The sequence below is a fragment of the Sturnus vulgaris genome, chromosome Z (genome assembly GCF_052056855.1).
Source record: "Sturnus vulgaris isolate bStuVul1 chromosome Z, bStuVul1.hap1, whole genome shotgun sequence".
In the NCBI taxonomy this organism is placed as follows: domain Eukaryota; kingdom Metazoa; phylum Chordata; class Aves; order Passeriformes; family Sturnidae; genus Sturnus; species Sturnus vulgaris.
In genome coordinates, this window is record NC_142283.1 from 59,196,923 (window position 1) to 59,212,688 (window position 15,766).

General features: G+C 42.4%; 1 protein-coding gene across 3 annotated transcripts in view; it reads right to left on the minus strand.

Annotated features, from left to right (window-relative positions):
• Nucleotides 1-15,766, minus strand: part of LHFPL2 (LHFPL tetraspan subfamily member 2) — a 117,004-nt gene that overhangs the window by 6,936 nt on the left and 94,302 nt on the right. For all 3 annotated transcript variants that reach the window (XM_088156765.1, XM_088156764.1, XM_014881374.2), the window contains one exon: nucleotides 10,288-11,060. In XM_088156765.1, the coding sequence (XP_088012891.1) occupies nucleotides 10,288-10,717 (430 nt within the window). In that variant the 5' untranslated portion in view covers nucleotides 10,718-11,060. The remainder of the gene's footprint in view (nucleotides 1-10,287; nucleotides 11,061-15,766) is intronic.

Genomic DNA, 15,766 nt, shown 5'->3' on the forward strand with positions numbered 1-15,766 from the left:
ACTGCAAACCATTGCCTAAAATAGAATACAGCAAACCAAAGCACTTAACTGTTCAACTATTGCAGCCAGACACCCCTCAAAAAGAACAACCCCTCTACTCATGGGAACATGGATGCAAAGCGATGAGGAGAAAAAAACTATCTTCTGTTGACAGTTTGCTTTGAAACATATCTAGCAGGAGGACAGTAAATATTAATTATAGAGTTTTTTTCTTAATAAATAAGATTTTGTTCATCCCTCTGTGTTTTTGAAGAGAAGCCAATAGTCAAGAAAAAGAACAGAGAATAAAAATGAAGTGCTCTGTCTGAACAAGTTTTCTACAATGAATCTTTTCAGTTCTTCATCCTGCTGTACAATAAATGATTTTTTAATTCACAGCCAAACTACCTGTGGAATTATTGCTGTTTGGTCACCCTGCTGGGAGAAACAAATTCACTCTGAAAACATTACAAGCTGTTTTCCACCGTGTTCCTCTATAGACTCACAGAGCTCATGCTTGCACTGTTCTAGATTTAACCCTCTCTCTGGGTACAGCAAAACTGATGAAACATTAGCTTCTGCTGTACATGTACTTCTATGACTACTTTTTAGGCAGCACAATCCCACTTCTTGAAATCAGTATGATAATTTTTCAAAATTTCCTTTTCGTTAGTTGTTGCCAGTTCTCAGATACCTTTCCTCTTAGGAATCCTCAAAACAGAGGTATGAAAGAATGTCCCACAGTGTTGCCAGATGTCTAGGGATGACAACAGAAAACTATTCAAATGACTTTTTTACTCAGAGACTCACCTACTCTTCAGTGTAAGTTCTATAAGCAGAGCAAAGAATAATTTTACATCTTTCACTGAAGGCAATTTGACCACATAACCTTTTATAACAGCCCTAATTACTTGCTTTCAAAAAGATGCCTTTATGAGATTTTGATTTTAATATTATTATTAGATTACTATATCTCTCCTGATTACAACAGCCTATTAAGTGTCAGGCTTTGTTTATTTAAATGGTGTAAAAGCAACTCCTTTCTCCTAAAACACCGAAGCAAAACCTTACAGCACACTGAGAACATCAATAACAATACAGCAGACTGCATCACTGTGCTAAAATATTTCAGATGACAGTTCATTAATGCTTTTCCTATACGAGAAGACTTTTTGTATTTGTGCACCAAGAACTTTTCCCCTTTTAAAGGCCTGCAGCTGCAGCAAGGTATTACTCCTCCTGGTTTTTATACACTGCAGCAGTGCTGCCAGGTCAACACTGTGGAAAACCAACAGACCAGCCTTTCATCGTGGGCATTTTTATGTCACATTATGAACTGGGGTCAGATCTGAGGCAAAACCTTTCTTCTTCTCTGGAAGTAACCCTTAAGAGAGGAGGTGGGGCAAAGGCTTGTTTAGCCAAATGAAGACAAGCTATTTAGTTTTGACAGTCTCCTGTGCAGCTGCTGTTGTGCCATATTAAACGAGCATATACTAACAAAGCCACTTTCCATTGCAAAGCCTGAAACTATCTACTCATTTCCTACCAAATAGTAAAAAAAGCTTTTAAATACTGCTGAAGAAACAGGAAATTAAGCAGCTGTGATCAATGAGGTGGCATTGCAACAGGCTCCTATGGAGCAGCACAACTGAGCAGCAACATTTAAAGAGAGGAAAAGAAAAGGGGTAAACAGGTAAAAGCAGGGAGGGACTAGCTTTGCAGTGCAATGCAGGTGGGCTGCATCCCCAGTGGCACTGATCCTGATTGTTTTCATCTTCTGCAAAACCACAGAGACAGAGAATCAGTCCAGGGGCACTGCATCAGCCAGGCACCCAGCCCTTATTGCTCACATTTCCACACGTATCAATATGCTACCTGAACCATTTCATGTATTAAATGTCTATATAAACGTACTAGTGTAGCTTAAGCCAAGGAGGCTTTCCCATATGCAAATTTCTCCTGACAAACCCAGCAGGGATGCTACCATGTTATCACTCAGGCACTTTTGATTACTTTGCCCCCTGACAGGTGAAGGGACAGCCTCCTACTTGGCAGCTGCACAACAGACACCTTCAGCCTGTGCAGTGATTCAGGAACACCATTTTTATCAAATGAGAGCTCCAGAGGTGGGCTCAGGCCTGCTGACATGTGCTCCTAGCACTCCACACTGGCTATAGGAAAAACGTGGGATGCTGAATGGAGCACTGCTTACAGTACCCACAGCACGGGACTCCAGACCTGCCTCTGCAGTTGCTCTTCAGCCCCCTGCATGGCTGCCAGACCCACCAATGCAAGCAGCTGACCAGAGGCAAGTCCAGAAAGACTTTGTCCAGAAAGAAAGGAGAGACTTTGCATGCCCTAGTGACTTGGAAATGGCCTCTGGCCCACTTGTTAATGCTGCATGAGAAACAAAAGACAAATTCACAGCATTATGAAGATCAATGCTTTAAAAAGCCTACCTGGACACCACAGGTGGTGCAGGCTAACACAAGCAGATGTGTTTTGGGGTAATTTGGAACATGGCTGTTGAGGAGGGGAGTGTTGCCAGCAGGCAGTGCACCAAGGCAAGTGCACACCTTCCTGCCTTCAATCACTGCAGATGACTCTCATGTATATTGATTTCAGTATACCTGAGATACCCTAAGCTGAGACAGGAGAATTAGTAGCTTAATACCACAACCAGGTGATGGCTCAAAACCTGCATGGATTTTTTTTCCCCTTTAAAATTGTTTCAGGGTACTATACGGGCATGCACTTACCAGATGAAAAAATACTTCCCTAACCACTGCCTTCCCCAAGCTAAGGAAGAGGATAAGGTCCCTACTCTCATGTTTCTTTTCCTATGTATTACGCAAATCATAACTGGTCATAACCAGACCTATGCAAACATCTGATGACATTAGTCCTGTTGCAATCTGGAAACAGAGATAAAAATACAGTGCAGGGGACTACTCATGGGACACTCAACCATTAGGTTTTTCTACCCCCCCAAAGAAGGCCACGAAATAACTCAGTTCATTAGCTCAATGTGAAGAATTTGGGGGTTGTTTATTATATTGGTATGATCTTACTGCTCAGACTTCCTTGAAGTGAAGTGTGAGCCTGCAGACTGCTGTTTTTAAGAGAGGAGACAGTAAATTCACCATTAGTTTTTATTAATTTTTATGTATGTGGTGGGAGTACCCATTACTTGGGAGGGAAGAAAATGTGTAGACTCAAAGGAAAATCAGTCCCAAGCCCTGAAATGACACTGCTGCCTCTTTGCTGGCTCTCAGCCTTGTAAAGTCACCTCACTCTGGGGGCTCCCATGTCAATGGCTGTCAATCCAACAATTAAGTCAAGATAAAGCAACTTACAGGGGAAAAGCCAAATGTTTACAAGTTTTCAGCAGTAGAGAGGTAAACAAAGACTCTCCACTCATTGGGCCATTGCTTAAGCACAGCTGCCTCTGACATTTTACCTTAAAACCCAATAAAGTGAGTGTTTTTGATCTAGGACAACCCAATAACTGGCTCAGTCAATGCTCCTAAATGAGAAATTCAGTTGTGGGTGGCAAATTCAGAAGGTTTCTGAATCAGGGAAAGAAAGGCCATGTCAAATATTCTGTTCATGAAAGAGAGGCAAAGACCCAGTCTATTTCCTACCATTCACCATAACCTTTCCCACTGTTGTTCCACCAATGAGTGCCATTGCCTCCAAACCACCGATCACTCATTCTGGACTAGCAGAAAGGGAATGAAATATGACTACAGCTTAGTAAGGGAGGCCAAAACAACCACCTCCCTTAGCTTAAAAAGAGGTAAAAGGGCTGAAGGTCACCTTTTTCATGGCCTTACATTTCCTCAATACCGATCCCGTAGTACAAATAAAACCTCAGTTTGGGGGTGGGGAAGAGGAGCTGCAGAGGAACTTCAGGACTCAGCTGAAGGAAAAGGCAAATGGAGATGCAGGAAGGGGAGAATTTCCTATGGCTTCATAAGCTATGCAGCAGCAGAGTGCAGGGCATCTGTACTGGGTAACAAAGCACAACTCAAATCCACTTATTTCCTCACCACTACATCAGGAATACCAAAGACAGGAGCTAAGCAAAAGTTGGCCCCCTTTCTTGAAAGAGCTCCTTTCACCTTTCTTCCTTGTGTTTGAGTGAGAACACAGCATTTGCTAAGCTTAAATATTTTCCTTGTGTTTGCACTTTATATACAAATAGCAGCATCGGTCTTTGCTCTGAGGCCTAGAACCAAAAATTTGACAGAAACAGAGCCCTTGTGTCCTCCTGATATCCCCATGGCCTCTTGGGGTCACCAGCACTCTTTCCCACATCACGAGGGCAGGGGTGTAAAGAAGAGCTCAGCATTTCACTTATGCTGGTAGGAGACCTCAGTGTCCACATGTGCCACAGTAAAATGTTTCTCTGTGGGTAGCACGGGAGTCTCTCTCATTCTAAGTGCTGTTGGAAGAGATTTATGCTAGCCAAGATAATCAACTGCCAAACTTGATCACTGAAAACCTGAAATTTCTGTTTATTTTTCTATTTGTTTCAATCTGCTGTGTGTCTGCTGGTTTCCAAGTGCCCACCTCGATAGTACAGGAGTCGTCGACCACCAAATCTAACAAAACACTGAAATCTTTATTTTATTTCTTTGAAATTACTAATGGTCTCCATCAGCCTCAATACCAATTTAGTACTTGAGCTCAGTTTTCCTTCCCTGGCATATTCCAGGACAGCAGTCCCCTTTGCTTGAACTTTTAGCAGCCAAGTGTGTATTAGATATCATGCTGGCATTGGGCCATATAGGTTACAGGAAGCACTATACTGCAGACAGCAAAAGCAGTTCAGACTGTCAGGATTTCCATCAGAAATCCCTCTCCCCTCCCTTTTTTCTTTATTCCCACCCCAAGAATTCAGAATTCTGGCATCAGAAAAGAAAAACTCTGAGCTGAATCCAAAGAGGAAATGTGCTTTTTGAAAAATGCATGCTCTGCGTTTTAGAAAGACAAACAAGAAGCTTCCTTGTCTTCAAGGGCAAAACCCCTCTAGCTCTGCTCTCCTACTGCCTGGGCTCCCTGGCTGTGCAACAGCTTCCATTGCCTGCAGGCAGCATCAGCTCACAAGGTGCTTTCTTCCTTATTCACCAGTTTGTCTCTTTCTCAGACAGAATAATGCCTTTGTATAGCATGATGCCACCTATAAACAAACATCCTAAACTACACTGCAACTACTGTAACCTTTCCTGTTATGGTCTGAATATGAAAGATCTCTGCAAGTCTCATGCCTCTTCTACCACAGCTCGTGTCTCCTGCTTTTTCTCCCCTATATGATGAAAGGCCTGGCTGACCTCCCACTTCCTCCCCAGCCTCCTCCTCCACAACTCCCACTGGCCTCCTTAACTTCCACCAGCCAGGAGTCTGCAGTCGCATGGCTGCACACACCATGAGCCCACCCTGAGTGGCTGGATCCTACTTCACCCACCCCCACGAGCAGCTCCAAATCCTCATCCCCTTCAGATGGTTCCTATCACACTCTGCTCAGGCCATCTTCCTAATCACCCAGCCTCCCAAAATGAAAACGATGCCAAGTAAGTATTACAGGCTGAACAATTTCTCAGCTCAAGAGATATAAAACAAACTCTTTCAGCAGCAAAGACAGACTGTTACACACACAGCTGGTTTGAAACAGAATTTAACTTCTTCACTTTAGAAAGCTGCAGAGAAGTTTCTTTGCATTTGAGGGTAAAGTTGTACTCCTGGAACTGAACTACTGCCAAGGTACCGCAGCAGCTCCTGATAGAGGAACCCTCCAATATACAAAGAAGAGAAAAGGAGAAGACATGGACAGTCATAGAGAGAAATAATGAAAAGGTCAGAAGCAAGAATGCAGAAGAGCTCTTGAGATACCTGAGAAGAGAAAGTACTGTGAAAAAGCTATAATTGCTTGAGACTGAGCAGGGCAACTGTCAGGGGAAAAAACAAACCTCTCCGACCTTGGAAAGGAAGAAGCTGAGCCATTCCTCAGCAATGCTGAGGAGAAACTGCTGGGGTGACAGAGAGAGGCCCAAAGCTGCAGCATCTGGGCCCAAGCAGACAGACTTCAACTAAGCATCCAAGGGAACTTAATGCTCTCTGCCCTGCCTGCAGCAGCCACTGAAAACACAAACCTCTGCTTTGGCTGACTGGACATCTACCTGTTAAAGATGCAACTGCCCAGCTAAGCCACACGACAGCAAAATGCAGCCATGCATTCGCCTGAATAAACCAGAGACATTCCTTGGTGTGCTGGGACACAGCTGGTCTTCTGACTGATGCAACCCAATTTTTACATGCTTTTTTAATGCATGCTTCTGCCAAGCCCCATTAGAGCTAGGAGACAGTGGACTGTGAATAAGAGGAAGAGATGAGAAAGAGGTGACCCATGAGAGGCCTCTCAGATGAATTCATCAGCACCCTGGAAAGATTTTAGAGAAGAAGACCTATTTTTATCCTCTTTTGGTAAATGTTCCTGGTAAGGCAGCCCTGCTCCAGCACAGCTAAACAGCAGTAAAAGATACTGAGCTCCCAAACCCATAAGCCTTCCTGACATGTCAGCTCCATTTCCCCACTGCTCTCCCCAAAGCCTTTGCAGGCACATGGTGTAGAGCTCCCCACAAAAAAAACACAGGGGCTTGCTCAGGTTCTGTGGTTGATAAAATATTGGTGCAGCTAGTTTAGCTTCCTCCCCCTGGTGTGCAGTCAGGGGGCTGCTGGTGCATTGTGGCTCAGCTGCAAGTCAGGCAGACACTGGCTGTGGGGACGGGGTTGTGTCTTCCCAGCCATGGCAGAGGCCAAAAAAGGAAGCCAAGTTGCTGATTATGAACTTTATAAAGGAAACTATCAGAGATGAAAGCCAAACTTGGTTTAGGCTTCATCCTAAGCTCTCCCCACCCTCCTTTGAGGCTAGATTATGTTTATATTATATTACTTAGCAACAAAATGAAGTACACAAGCCCAAATAAGACTTGTAAAAACATATGCAACTACACTAAAGACATACCAAGATATGTCAGTCCGGGATCACCAATTATTTGCTTCCTATTACATGATTACTGTGAAAATTTATTTTAATTGATTCCTTTCAGTTAGCATGTGATAACATCCTTCCTCCTCCAGCCTCTGCATTTCAACTGATTCATAGACTAAAAGTAGAATACTTTCCCTAAAAAGACATACAATGAATGTCTGCCTGGTCTTCTTGCTTCTGGATAGTAATTATCTATTCAATTACATGTCTCCATTCTCTGCACTCTCTAATGCAGAGAAAAGGTGCTTATCCAGATGAAAAAATCCTCAAACATCTCCAAAAGCAGGGCTATTGATTACTGTTTCTACAGCTGCAGAATGAAAGGCACTGCAGTCTGAAAGTAAAGTGGTAGAAGTTCCTGTTCTATAACAAAGAAATTACAGGAGTTTAAACAAGAACCATATTTTCTTCCTTTATGGCCTTGTATTTCTCATTTTCTGCCACAAAAATAATAATTTAAAAATCCCTATGGTCCAGATATGTGTATGGCTTTCTCCTGTTGATCTAAATGACAATTTGCACATTTTTCCACGGGCCATAACAGAAGAGATGTTGCTTTCTGTTCTGTAATGTCACCGTAGGCATCATTCACAACCAATCTTGCTAGACTGGAAAGATATATCCGGTGTCTGTTATTGTTTTGTCACGATGAATTCCAGGAATAAATTAGGTCGTTGTATGTTTTTAATTATATTAAATCTCTCCTGAAAATATATAGAGATTTTAAATTAGATTAAATCTGCAAGATCCTGAGTTCCTGTAGATGACTCTACCATGTGTGCAACCCACGTTTGAAAAGGACATGTTTGACATACTTGCAAATATTGTACTGATATAGGCTGATTATCAAAATTATTTTGTGAATTCTTCTTTTATGCTTATTAAAAACATAATTGTTCACATCAGAAAGAATGATGCTATGCTCAAAATTATTAAGGCAGGGTTGTATCTTGTTTTCTGGTCAGGGCATTCGTTTATCTATCATAATCCCTGTTTGAATTAGCCATGCTGACAACTGTCCCTCTTGAGCAACTTGCTTAAGCATTTTTCAAAACTCAGGAACTGAGAAAGTTTAAATTAGCAGTCATCATTAGTCATAAGGAAAATAATTCAACTAAGTAAGCAGATGCTGTAATACTACTGGCACAAAAGTAACAGTGGACCCAATAAAACTAATCTTGAGAAAATGAGCCATCAGATGCCTGGCTGTAAATACTACTTCCCATAGCCATGTTTCAGTGGGTCACCTTTCTCTTACCTAGTTTCATGCTGTTTCATTTATCTGAATAGTAAGAAGGGAAGTGCTTCTATGCTCAGTACAGCTCAAAAAGGACTGATCTGACACTTAAGAAATGCTTTGTCAACTGTACTGTTCAATGTTTTAGGCTGCAAGTCCCATTATGGGTACAGCTGGATTGATAATAAAATATAAAACTGGCTTAGCATGCATTTTCTCACAAATGCACCATCTCCAGAACACTATTCTAAGAAACAAATACCTTTCTAGCCACTAATCCTAGATGACAGACCAGGTATTTTGAGATGGTATCTGAGTTGTAAGTAAAGTTATCTTTTCAAAAGACCCAAATCTGACTTGCCAAAGATATATTCATGCTGCTAAGCAATCTCTCCCGTACAAATACGCCTCCAAAAGAAAACAAGTAATAATTGCATCTCCTGGGAAAATAGTAATGGATTATTTCTGAAATATAGAGTAAGAAGGCAAGAAACTAACAACTTCCCCTGGCTTAATCTGCACTGCCAGCTGCTTCCTTGTCACAGTGCTTCTGGCAAATTCTGTACACCAGGAGTGACTACAGCAAAACCTGTCATGCTCATCTAAAGGATCTGATAAGCTAATTGTATGCCATTGTATGTACAGAAGCATCTTTAGCCAATCTAGGGATATAATAATGCTCCAGAAGCATAAACCTTACATTGTGGGTGACATAAAATAAGTGTTATGCTTCTATACTAAAGAGCCACTGTGGTAGTGCTTCAGGAGCCAGCATCAGCCATGTAACACTGGCTCTGGAGGGCTGCAGCAGGCAGTAAAGTCAGTGTGCACCTATTTCCCCATGTGCGTTTAGAGTAAGATTACATTAGGTCTCAACTAAGCAAATGAAACCATTCAGCTCCGGATAAAGATCTGAATATCTATCACTACATCTCCTGTTTAGGTATAACCATCACAGACATATTTGGCCACCACAATGGAGGTGAGAAGGGGGAAAGCTGGATTCACATTTAGAACAAAACAAGTTAAAACCTAATTTTTGTTGTGATTAAATAATTTCGTGGATTGAAAACATCTGCTTAAGAGCCCCACCAAGACAGAGAGAGGAGGTGGTCCTGCTCATTCCCTCCCTCCTCACAGGGCTCTGAGGGCTGCCAGAGGCAGGGCAGAAAACCACTCTCCTCCTCCAGATAACCACACACACAGAGAGCACAAAAGATGAAAACCTGTGTATGAGGCAAGTTTTCTCATGGCTCAGTGGCAAGTACAGAAAAATGAATACTTCTCTAACTAAGGCTGTCTAGGGTTGGTTTACTAACAGTCATTTAACGTCTGTAAAATCTATGGGTTTAAGCAGAAACACCAAATCTCTAGAACAAATGCATCTTCTCAGGCAAAACAAGCTGATCTTGGAACAGTGAAAAGACAAGCTCACTGGGCTGTGTAACTGCAGCTGAACAATAAGCTGGCTAAAGGAAAGGTTTATCTCAAGATATCACTTGTCAAGCTCACAGCTTTGAAGGAGACTGCTTAGCATGAAATGCTGGAGGAACTGGGTGTGCAACTACAACCCGTTCTTAGCCCTGGGGTGGTATTTACTCTCACCACAGTCATGAAGCCTTTGAGACACTGAGGGAACTGCCTTCGGTCCATGGAAAAATTACTGAAGTAGTGAGAGCGAGATAGACTGCCTTAATATGAGTATTAACTTTGTTCTCTGCTGGTAGCAAAGGAGAGAAGTTTTTGTAACTGAAAGAAATTCAAACGGAGGAAAAAAAATGAACAGCAAACAAAAGCAACACTGGTCAGTTCATTTTGGCATACATCAGGCTGCAGTTCTGCTGCCAATGTCAATGTATTACATGCTGTGTAGCTATAAATTTCAATTAAGTTTGAATAAGCACCAGTATATAGAATCACTTTGGGTCTGCCCAATGCAGGCAGGCCAGAATTGCTATGTTTCTTCATCTGAATGACCCCAAAATTAAAAGTTTAGTTACTCTCAAAGTGCACTTACCTGCAATCCCTTGTAGCAGTCCACAGACATTAAAAATGCTTTTCTTCATAATACTCTGCACACACATAGTAAAGACAGACACAAATGCCACGGTGCAGAGAATCATGATTCCCATAGCTAGGAAAATAGCGGTTGCCTGCCAGAACCCACTGGCAATCTCACTGAAGTTTTCAGCGTAAGGACCACAAAGTGTGTCTCGCCTGGAGAACTGCATGTGGGAGATCCTGGTGCAGCGCCCGTAGATGCCCAGTGTTGGACGGTAGGGCTCCTGCGGCCCCCCCGTTCTGTTGTCCACCTCCTCGGAGCTTGAAGGCTTTGCTTTGCCAATCAGCCAGTCTGCACTCATGAAGGCAATGAGCTCTGCAAAAGCCACCACGATACTCAGGAGAGTCCACAGCATCGACCGACATGTTACAATGACATGACACATATTGATCTCCAGTGCTTGTGATCAGTGCAGCACACTTAAAATCCAGACACAAGGGAAAAAAAATTAAATTAAAAAAGGACCCTAAGAAAATCACTGTGGCTGTTCTGCCTACTTTGTCAACTCTCTCACATAGGCCAAGATGAAGCTTCAGCAGAAAAAGAGAACAGCCTCAAGTTTTGCAAGGAGTGCAATCATTTGCTCTCTCTGTTTAGTTCTTCCTTTTTTCTTTCTGAGATGCTGAGCTCTGAAGTATGCTTTTCTTTCTTAATATTCATATTGGCACATGACACTGCAGACTGGTAGAGGAAGCTACAAGGACTGCCCACTGTTTGACATCACACACCTACAAGAAAAGAGAAAACACATCAGCAGTGAGAAAAAAAGTCATTTCCACCCCCACAACAAACCAAAATCTGGCGCAGATTCACATCAATAATACACCTCTTACAAGGGCTGGTCAAACAAAGCCTGCTGGAAAACCTCCCTGATTTGTTGCAGGGGACTAATTAATCTCCCCCCTACTGCTGCCAACACTTACAGTATTTACTGTGCCCTATCCCACGGTGGGTGTTTGTCAAACGCTTTGCAAGCAAAGGTCTTAGTAACACCCACTAGTCCCACCCACTCCTACCACCACACCCCATCGTCTTCTTCTAGTCCAAACTACCAAGTGTGCTGGCAGTCACCCAGCAAAATGTTTGGACACGTTTAAGCAGTTTCACAGATGTGCAGCTCCTGCCTTCACTCTGGGGAAGCAGGACAGTCCTCCTTCGGGACAAGGGCTGAACACAGCTCCACATGCCATGGGCACCTAGGTGCAAAGGGCAATGAAGGAAATGAAGGAACCTTGTTCCAACCTTCTGCGTCTCTGCTGACTGCAGTTCAACCCCGCCTCAAGAGGAGGTGAACAAGACTACAGCAGCAGGCAACTCACCCTGTGATGTGGTGACCTCTTTGAAACATGGATTTTGCAAGGAGTGGTGCCTCCCTGGGTTTGGGATCGAGGTTTGCACCAGTGTTTCAGGAAAACAATCTGCTTGAAGGTGTGTCACACACCTCATCTTGAACTGCAGCCAGCACTGGCAGCCTTTAGTGACTTATGCCATTGCAAATAGCAACCTGTGGAAAAGCGCCCCAGTCACTGCCAAGGGGCCAAAAACCCCAGTCAGAGGAGTTGCCAGTCAGTCTCAATTCCCCTCCTCCACAGCCCTGTGTATGCTGTGACTGCAGCAAAATGTTCCCCAGGGCTTTTCCCAAGCCATTATACTGCCTTCCAACAGTGGCTGATGACATTCCCAGAGTTACACTTATCTTAGTACAAGAGGCAAAGATCACTATACTTCCAACTCCTATCCAAATATCAGCTTCGAAAAAACAAACAGGTCATCCCACACGCCTCTGCTCTTGAACTGAAACACTGTTGCCTGAAAGCAAGGGTGGGAGCAGGAAATGCCCTCATGTTACCCCCTCCAAGATGAGAATGTAGCACGCCCAAGTTTTCTTCATTAAACCCCAAATACTGACATTGAACTGGAGGCAGGAGAAAAGAATCAGATCTAGACCTCCCTACTGTGCTGCTGCAGTCACCAGACGCCAGAACAACAGGCATGCCCAATATTTTTTTTAGGTTTGTAGTGGGGCTGGTAATTAATTTCTTAGGAGTTGAGTCGTGTGGTTGAATATTAGTCCCACTGAATGCAAATTAAACATACACACACAGCTTCACACATTCAAAGTTTTATCCAGAAATTTCTACTCCCTCCTATATTAGACATAGAGAATCATCTGCAAGATTTCATCCAGCAATTTCTACTCCCCCCCGTACTAGCTGTAGTGAAAGATCTGCAGATTCCTTTGGTATAAGAGGCTTAAATCTGATGTGCCAACAACAGAACTTGTCTCCTGTAGTTCAGTGTTATGTCACTGCCTTTAAAAAGCGCTTTCAGACATAGTGAGAAAACAGTTCCGTTAATTTTCCATTTTGGCAGGGGGAGAGCATTAAGTTTTCAAGCAACCTGACATACTAATGACTTGAATACACCCTTGGTAATAACAGAGAGCTGACGTGTCAGCCAGCCAAAGAAAGTTAATTTGCTCAGTATTTCCACTTTAAATAATGATTGGAATGTAGGAAATGTCCACTACAAACCCATATTCTTCTGATGTCATCTGCATGACTAAAGAGAATTTAATTGAAAATGCCTTTATTTTTTTAAAAGAGGCTCCAAAAAGCTCTAAAATGTGTATTCTTCTGCAAGAACTGCACCTATATGAACTCCTCATCTTTGTAATTCCAGGATTTTCAATGAGCTGGAAGGAACATAAGAGCTGAACACCCATAATGGCTGACTCTGTACCACTGGATATAATACACGATTTATTGAACACAGAAGAAAACAAAGTTCATATTTACTTAGGTAGGTGGAAATTCTAGATGCACACTGGCAGCCATAAAAATATGTCACTGATAACAAACATACTAGAAGAAAAGATCAAATCATGGGGTTCTTCCCCAACTGAAATGTAAGCACAATAATTTGCAGCAAAATTTTAAGACAGTATTTCCAGAAAAGTCACTGCATGAACAAAACAGCCTGTCTAAAGCTGACGTGGAGATCATGGCAAATCTCTGGAGTTCACTTCCGTGTTGTGCAACTAAGGGAAACTTCACAGCATCTAAAAGTGAGCTAGTAGATGTCATTGAGAGCTACAATTCAATGGAAAATACTTTGGTTTTGAATAAAACTGGTACAATTCGGCTTTTCCTAGGTAATGAGTACTCTATTCTGGTGCAAAACATACCAAGAGCCAATACAAATACCAATGTACCCTTATCCATGGGAGAACTTCCACACAAGCTTTTTCTTGCACTAGAGATGCACTGAAAGGAGAGCACCACTCACCTACAAGTCCTTTTTGTCAGACAGACACAAACAAAGTAGGATGGTGAGCACAGAGGAGGGGCAGAAGCATTTCTTTCTGAGACTTAGAAAGGCACAATTGCAGATGAAGTACTGAAGACAAGCTCCAGCTCAGTCACATTTACGTAGTTAACCTTTTCCTCCCAGGAACTTCTTCTCCCTTTTCCTTCCAACAACCTTCTCCCCCCCTTGCATTTCCCAATGAACCTAACCATCTCTCATGTGGCTCTAACAATATGTTTGTGCTATACATGGAAGCCTCTCCAGCTACAGGCTGTGCTAAATACCTGGGCTTCATGAAGCTTCACTCTGCTAACCCATGCTTTTTTTCCCCTCCATTTTTGCTCAGCAGAAACTCAAACCAGGCCCTTGCAAGGCTGAAAACTAGCTGTTTATTCTTCCTCTCAGTTTCCCATCCCTCAATAAGTTTTTTCCATGACAGAACTGTATGTTCTTCACAGCATGGCACTCAGCATCCACTTCTGACCGACTGTCAAAATATTTGCTTTGACAACCCAAATTCAAAATACACAATGGTTCTTTAACCCTTTTTGGTGTTAGCACATTCAAAGTAATTCTTGATGAAGAAGCAGAGTACAAGAAGTAGCCTCACCTTTCAGTCATTTAGGCCTCCCCCTATTTTTACTACTGCATTTATCACACTGGTGTGGAAAGAGGCTATCCGTGCTGGGAAACAGCTCTGCACAGTAGTGCCCACTTGAGCCACACACCATAGCAGCATGAATGGCAGTGCCACATAACCCACATTCCTTGTCTGGACAGCACAGTTCTTGGATGGGTCAAAACTAAAACCTTCAGCCTCATTTACCTTGGCTACCAGAACCATGCTCATAGTCATGGTCTGCATTAAGTGAAGTTTAACACAGTGAAAAGACGTCAAGAAGAACATTAGATCCTTAAAGCATCCAAAGAGAGTAAGAGTTCCCAAATGCAAAATTCTTTTGATTGCTTTAATCTAACAAATCAAGCTAACTTAAAACACTGCTGAAACTAACTTTCTCTTCAGATTCAATTCCGAAACCAGATACACTGCCTCCAGTCATACTTTCACATCTCTAGCTACGACTATTCAACTGTTGCCTTTTACTACGTCTATGTTCGAAGTATATAAACCACATCTATTTTTCTGAACTAGACAAAGAAACAAAATTGCCTGCATTTACTTACACTGCCAAAAACAAAAAGTGAGATGCTTATCCAAATGATAATATTTGAATTAAGGTTTTGATTTTGAAGATGTTGAGCTGCAGGGTTTTGCTTTGGCATAACAGGCAGATAGAAAGGAACAGCTGCAAAGTTCAAATCTGAGTCAATCACATAGCATGGCTGTTTATTTTAAAAAGGTGTCCGACAAGCAGTGTACAGGGGAACCACAAGTACCTTGCAGAACAATGTTATGGCCCGTCCTTCATGCTCCCCTTATGATCTGACTGAAGTCAGAGGCTTATACTACAATTCAGCTTTTACCCTTTCCAGCCCGGTTCCGTCAGCTCAAGAGTGAGAATAAATCATCTTTAGATAAGTGGCTTTTGGCTTGGCTTAAGCAAACAGCTGAATGGAAGGCCACACAGACTGCTGAAGCCACCCTGGTTTATAAAATAAATCCAAGCACAGTTAGACATTTTCTTCTAAAGTATGTTGGGGTCCAAAGTACAACTATATAGAGGAGTTTCTAAATTTTGTTTACCATACACAAGCTTGAGCATCTCAAATGTGCAAATCTTGGAAGCCTGGGCTCTGCTTTCTCTGGAATGTTGCTCATTAGCAGTTACAAACTCTCCGAATATGCTCTGAATTACGAGCATGGAAGTGGCTCCTATTTGTGCTGATGTTGACTCACTATTTAAAACAAACAGAAAGAGGCTCACACACTAAGACTCAATTATCTCAAGCTGACCCCCACCCAGGTTGACATGAGCTCCCACTTTAAAAAGCTTCCATTCTTAGGTGCTATTGGACAAGCAAACTATTCAATTGTGAGCTCACCCTGCCTGGCAGAGTGACACAGCCATCAAACTACTGAGGTAAGAGGGACTACACTTAATGTGGTATGAGCACTAGAGATTGTTCATTTTATGGATAAGTGATTAATGTTGGTAAATAAACT